Consider the following 6,103-nt stretch of genomic DNA (forward strand, 5'->3'; position numbering starts at 1 on the left):
GATGGAGAAACCCAGGTCAAAAGAATATTTCAACATAGGCCTTCAGAGCATAAGTATCCTTATCTCTTCGTAAGGGCTCATAAATCTCACATGTGTGTGCACGTGCGCACACACACACACACACACACACACACACACATTTACATGCATCTTGTCCCAGCAGTGTCCAATAGGACTTTCAGCAATGGTATTCTCTATCTGTGCTGTCCAATAGGACAGCTAGTAACCTCTGGTGGCTCTCAAACACTTGAAAATTACCTAATGTGACCAAGGAAATAAAATCTTAGTTGTATTTAATTTTAATTAATTGGAGTTTTGACCATGGCTGGTAGCTCAATTGGTTAGAGCACCATCCCAATATGCATGGTCTCTGATCAGCACACATATAAGAATCAACCAATGAATGCATAAATAAGTGGAACAACAAATCTCTCTCTCTCTCTCTCTCTCTCTCTCTCTCTCTCTCTCTCTCTCTCTCAAAAACAACAAAAATAATTAAATGGTTGGTGTGGGCCCAGCGTGAGGTCCTGGGCCCTGGGGCGCTGGCATGTGGCTAATGGCTACTATACTGAACAGCTCAGTTGAGTGATATAGGCATAACACATAATATAGATGTAAGACAATCACATATACAGTTAGTGGTAGAGCAGGGCTCCAAATAGCCTGAGTCCATCTACAGTACTTGAAACATGGGAAATAAAAAATGACTGTGTGAGTTGGGGGAGGGGGGTAATAGGGGGATGAGGACACATATGTAATACCTTAATCAATAAAGAAATTTTTTTAAAAAAGACTGTGTGGGGTGGAGCCAAGTATGGTGTCCTGAAAGTCAAGTCTCAAGAGAGCAAATTTGATTTAGTAGGCAACAGGATGACTCTGCAGGCTTCTAAGACAGAGCTGTTGACAACATTATAAGAAAATTTAGGAAGACATGAGTACACAGATCAGATAACCTCCATGAAAGGGAAGGCAGTACTAACTAAGGTAATCAAGAAAACCAAACACCTCTATATGTTTCCAGCAGTCTCAGTCCAAATATGGTAGAAGTTTGATGACTCAAACTGGAAATTCCAGATGGAGCTGCTCTAGAGGCAATATATTGTTTGAAACTCTTATGGACAAAGAAATCAAATTCTGTAAGTTTAAGCTCAGAGGAGACCCAGGAGCAAAATATATGGCTCTATAAAAAATGAAAAGAAAATTGTGCCGAAACCGGTTTGGCTCAGTGGATAAAGCATCGGCTTGAGGACTGAAAGGTCCCAGGTTCGATTCCGGTCAAGGGCATGTACCTGGGTTGCGGGCACATCCCCAGTAGGAGATGTGCAGGAGGCAGCTGATCGATGTTTCTCTCTCATCGATGTTTCTATCTCTCTCCCTTCCTCTCTGAAAAAAATCAATAAAATATATATTTTTAAAAAATGAAAAGAAAATTGCAAAATAGGATGTGTTTAATTAAATATCTCTAAGACCTATTTCATTGTTAGATTTAGTATATGTAAAAAATCCCTTTCATTTGAATGGTTTTCAAGGTTAGGTTTTCCAACTTTGTAAAAAGTTCCAATGTTAAGCAATGATTGTTGAGAAAACCTAGACAACTTTAAATGTAATCAGTTATTCCTAGTCAAGTAATTACAAAAACTGATGCAAATAGCCAGTAGGAAGATCAACATGTGAAAAGAAGAGAAAAAAAATAGCTTGGTCAGATAACGGAGTGCTCAGCACAACTGCTTCTGCGACAGAAACATAAAAATATGCTAGATGTTGTTCTTTCCTGAAAATAAACTTACTGGTGGAAACAATGTTTGAGATACTTCCTACATATATATGCTCTAGGATAGCTAATGCTAAATATCAAATGCTCGGTCTCTTCAATTCAGGCTAAAATAGACTACATGTTATTTTCCATTCTGGGATAGTTACCTGGGAGAGGTAGTTGGATGACACATGATTTAGTAAAGCTCTTCCATAGCCTACACTAGGAATTCAAAATCCTTCCCAATGAAACATATCCCAAACCTCACCATTTGTTTATATGGGGAGAAAAATTGCACCCACTGGTATGACACATATTCCTGGATGTTTAGTACCTTTCTTGCATGTGCATGTGTGGAGGGCATGAATTCCTTCAACTGTTCAGTTGTGTGAGATGCACTCCAAAAACACTATGTGACATCTCTCCTTGTGTGATGATGCTGTGGAGAGGGGGTGTGGGTGAACTGTTCTTTCAACTCCCAGGCATACTTCATCAGAAACTGGCATAAAGACAAAGGGTCAGTTTCGAGAGGTACAGAAGAGTGCAAGCATTTGAAGAGGTTTGCTTTTTTTTTTTTTTTTAACTCTTTGTTCTGGATTCACTCTAGCTGTAACGTGATCAGCACTTGCTCTCCTATACAGCCAGTAGGTATTCTGGGACAAAAGCTCGGGTTGATTGGCTAGAAACCTTATCCTTAAAGTCTGAGGCACCAAGTACTTTACTTCAATTGCTGTTAGACTGCCGTGATCCGGAGACACATTTGGGCATAATTTGGCATCTGGACTCAGTAATTTTCAAAGCCCTGAAATTGCTCACAGACAACATGCAGGTAAGTTTCTTATAATCTCTGAAGCATTGGCTATCTATTACAATAGCCTTTGAGGTGGCTGGAGTTTCTTCTATGGACAAATAATCAGCACTGAGAAAATGGAAAGGAATTCAGATTCTAATATCAGGACTTTGGTTTGGTTGTTTTTTCCTGTTCAACAGCCATGGAAAAGTAAAAGATAGGAGTCAGGATTCTCTAGTGCAGTGGTTCTCAACCTTCCTGATGCCGCGACCCTTTAATACAGTTCCTCATGTTGTGGTGACCCCCAACCATAAAATTATTTTTGTTGCTACTTCCTAACTGTAATTTTGCTACTGTGATGAATCGTAATGTAAATATCTGATATGCAGGATGTACTTTCATTGTTACAAATTGAACATAATTAAAGCAGTGATAATCACAAAAACAATACGTAATTATATATGTGTTTTCCGATGGTTTTAGGTGACCCTCAAAGGGGTCACGACCCATAGGTTGAGAACTGCTGCTCTAGTGGTTAAGAGCGAGCTTTGGAATTTGACATACTTTCTTCTTTTCACATGTTGATCTTCCTACTGGCTATTTGCATCAGTTTTTGTAATTACTTAACTAGGAATAACTCATTACATTTAAAGTTGTCTAGGTTTTCTCAACAATCATTGCTTAACATTGGAACTTTTTACAAAGTTGGAAAACCTATCCTTTACATATACTAAATCTAACAATGAAATCATAGCCGTACTTCACCCCCTTACGCATTGAATGATCTTGGGCAAATTACTCAACAGCTCAATGCTCAGCTTAATTTTGAAAAACCTATTTGAAAGGGATATTGCCATGGCTAAATGATTAAGGCATGCAACTGGCCCACGACAAGTGATAAGAGGTACCTATTATTATGGGAAGTTTTGTTGATGGAAGCGCCAATGAACAGAGATTTAATTCCTTTAATGTTTCCTGGATCTATTATATTACAATACTGCATATACTCTTCTAAATGGAAAGTTGCCATCTCCTTTGATAAAGTGACGGAAGCTTGGCACCACTCTGTCCTAGATCTCTGAATGGGGTGCTAAGCAGATAGCAGGAATTTGCCCATATTGACAGACATGTCAGATGGATTAAGGAACCTTGTCAAGACAAACAATGTCAGAATCAAGTATTAGAGTAAGTTGAAAAGTCATACTGGAATAATGTAAATGTTTGATAGTAGCCATCGTGCAGTGGCCAACAAAAGCAACCATATCATTGAAAAATAGCCCTTGACCTTTGTAATTAGAGAAGAAACTGATCCAAGAGCTTCAATTCCAGGAAGAGCATCATGTATTTTCCTATAGGCTTTTAGCACAATGATGCCACTTGTTACTTTATATCCATGTGCCTATGTAGGACTCTTTGCTTTGACACAGAGCCTTGTATATAGTAAGCAGGCTCTCATCCAAACAGGCAAGGAAACAACTAACATTTTATTCCGTTTCCACTTTGTGCCAAACACTGAACTTACAGTATGGAGAAGAGATAGGCATGATGCCTGTTGTCCAGAAGGCCATGATCTAGCTGGGGAAAGATTAACAAAAACACTTAAAATAGTGTACCACTAAGTGTTGTAAGCGATATAGTGTTTGATGGGGGGGGGGGGGGGGGCAAAAACAGAAATGGAGATGAAGGTTGAATGAACATGTGTCCTTTTCTTATTTAGGTGACATTCTGCAGACTTCGGACTCACCAGTGGTGTTTCATTCTGTTTAATGTTATCCTATTTCATGCCTTGTTTTTTGGGGCTGATTTTGTGGAAGAATACTTTCTGCATGCTTTGCCTTATGTAGATATGAAAGTTCTTGAAATTAAGGATAAAGCAAGAAAACTGAACGTGGAGCCCCTAAGAAGTAATCTTTCCAAATATTATATCTTGAGCCAGTCAGAGGTGTGTAAAGGGAAGAACATATTTTTGCTCTCTCTTATCTTCAGTAGCCCCGGAAATCGAACAAGACGGGACCTCATCAGAAAAACCTGGGGTAACATGACCAGTGTCCAAGGGCATCCCATTCTCACACTGTTTGCTTTGGGAATGCCTATTTTGGCAACTACCCAGCAAGAGATAGACAAAGAGTCCTATAAGAATAATGATATAATCGAAGGAATCTTTTTGGACAGTGCTGAGAACCAAACTCTAAAGATCATCGCAATGACGCAGTGGGCTGTGACTTTCTGCCCTAACGCCTTATTCATTCTCAAAGTTGATGAAGATATGTTTGTCAATCTACTAAGCTTGGTAAATTATCTTCTCAATCTGAAAGAACACCTTGAAGATATCTATGTAGGAAGAGTTATCCATCAGGATGTGCCCAATAGAGACCCTACTAGTCAAGAATTCGTCCCTCTTATTGAATACCCAGAAAAGTACTACCCAGATTACTGTAGTGGTGAGGCCTTTATTATGTCCCAAGATGTGGCTCGGATGATGTATATAGTTTTCAAAGAAGTGCCCATTATGGTGCCTGCTGATGTGTTTGTAGGAATTTGTGCCAAGTTTGTTGGCCTTATACCCATCCACAGTTCAAGGTTTTCTGGGAAAAGACACATCAGATACAACAGATGTTGCTATAAGTTCATCTTCACATCTTCAGAAACTACTGATGCCGAAATGCCCTTGGCATGGAAGGAAATTAATGATGGGAAAGAATGTACACTGTTCGAAACTTACTCTGGACTCATTTCCTGCAAGCTTCTGACATACCTTGACAGCTTTAAACGTTTTCATATTGGTACCATAAAAAACGACGCCATGTATTCTGGTGATTAGGATTTCTTTTTCTTATACGTGTGTTCTTTTTAAATCAACCTCCAACCTTGTTACAGAAAGCACCCCTCCTTATTTTATGTAGTTTTAATTGTACTCAGAAAGTTGCAAAGTTTTAGTGCCCTGATACACTATATCATATTGAAATCTCATTTCAAAGAATTTGAGTTGGTATAGCATGACTCTTTCCCAAATAAAACCTCTTGTCCAGAAAAGTTAGAACATTAAATTTAATTACAACCAAAAGTCTGGTTTCTCTTTACAACTAGTGAATTCAAAAAAATCATACTTATAAAACTGTCATGACTCAAGTGATAGCAGAGGTGACTAATTTTTGAGAATGCTATTAAACGCAAAATAAGGAATTTAACAAATGTTCATCTTGTCTACAAATAGGAAACATTTTAGTAATCTGAGTGGCGATTTATATTCAATTTAAAGTTTTAGCTACTCGGTATATATATTAACTTAAACCTCACTAGTATAAAACTTGGGCCTCTAACGTTTCGTGAAACAATTTTCATTAAGTACTAATTAGATGATTTATAGGTGGGATGCTAACAATTCATATTTTATGTTATGTATACACTCTGTATGTTTCCTAGGGATGCCATTAACAAAGTACCACAAATAGAGTGACATGAAACAGCAGAAACTTACTCACTTTAAGTTCTAGAGATTAGAAGTCCAAAATCAGGTTGTCAGCAGGGACATGCTCTCTCTGAAGCCTGTAATGGAGAAT

General features: G+C 38.3%; 1 protein-coding gene across 1 annotated transcript; it reads left to right on the forward strand.

The window, feature by feature from the left end:
- The first annotated feature begins 2,576 nt into the window (after window positions 1–2,576).
- On the forward strand, window positions 2,577–5,364 carry LOC118667677 (putative UDP-GlcNAc:betaGal beta-1,3-N-acetylglucosaminyltransferase LOC100288842). The gene is made up of 2 exons (XM_036331466.1): window positions 2,577–2,582; window positions 4,261–5,364. Exons 1-2 carry the CDS (start codon window positions 2,577–2,579, stop codon window positions 5,362–5,364), a joined length of 1,110 nt encoding a protein of 369 aa, XP_036187359.1.
- Window positions 5,365–6,103: the final 739 nt, after the last annotated feature.

This window comes from Myotis myotis, unplaced genomic scaffold, assembly GCF_014108235.1.
Source record: "Myotis myotis isolate mMyoMyo1 unplaced genomic scaffold, mMyoMyo1.p scaffold_m19_p_12, whole genome shotgun sequence".
NCBI lineage: Eukaryota > Metazoa > Chordata > Mammalia > Chiroptera > Vespertilionidae > Myotis > Myotis myotis.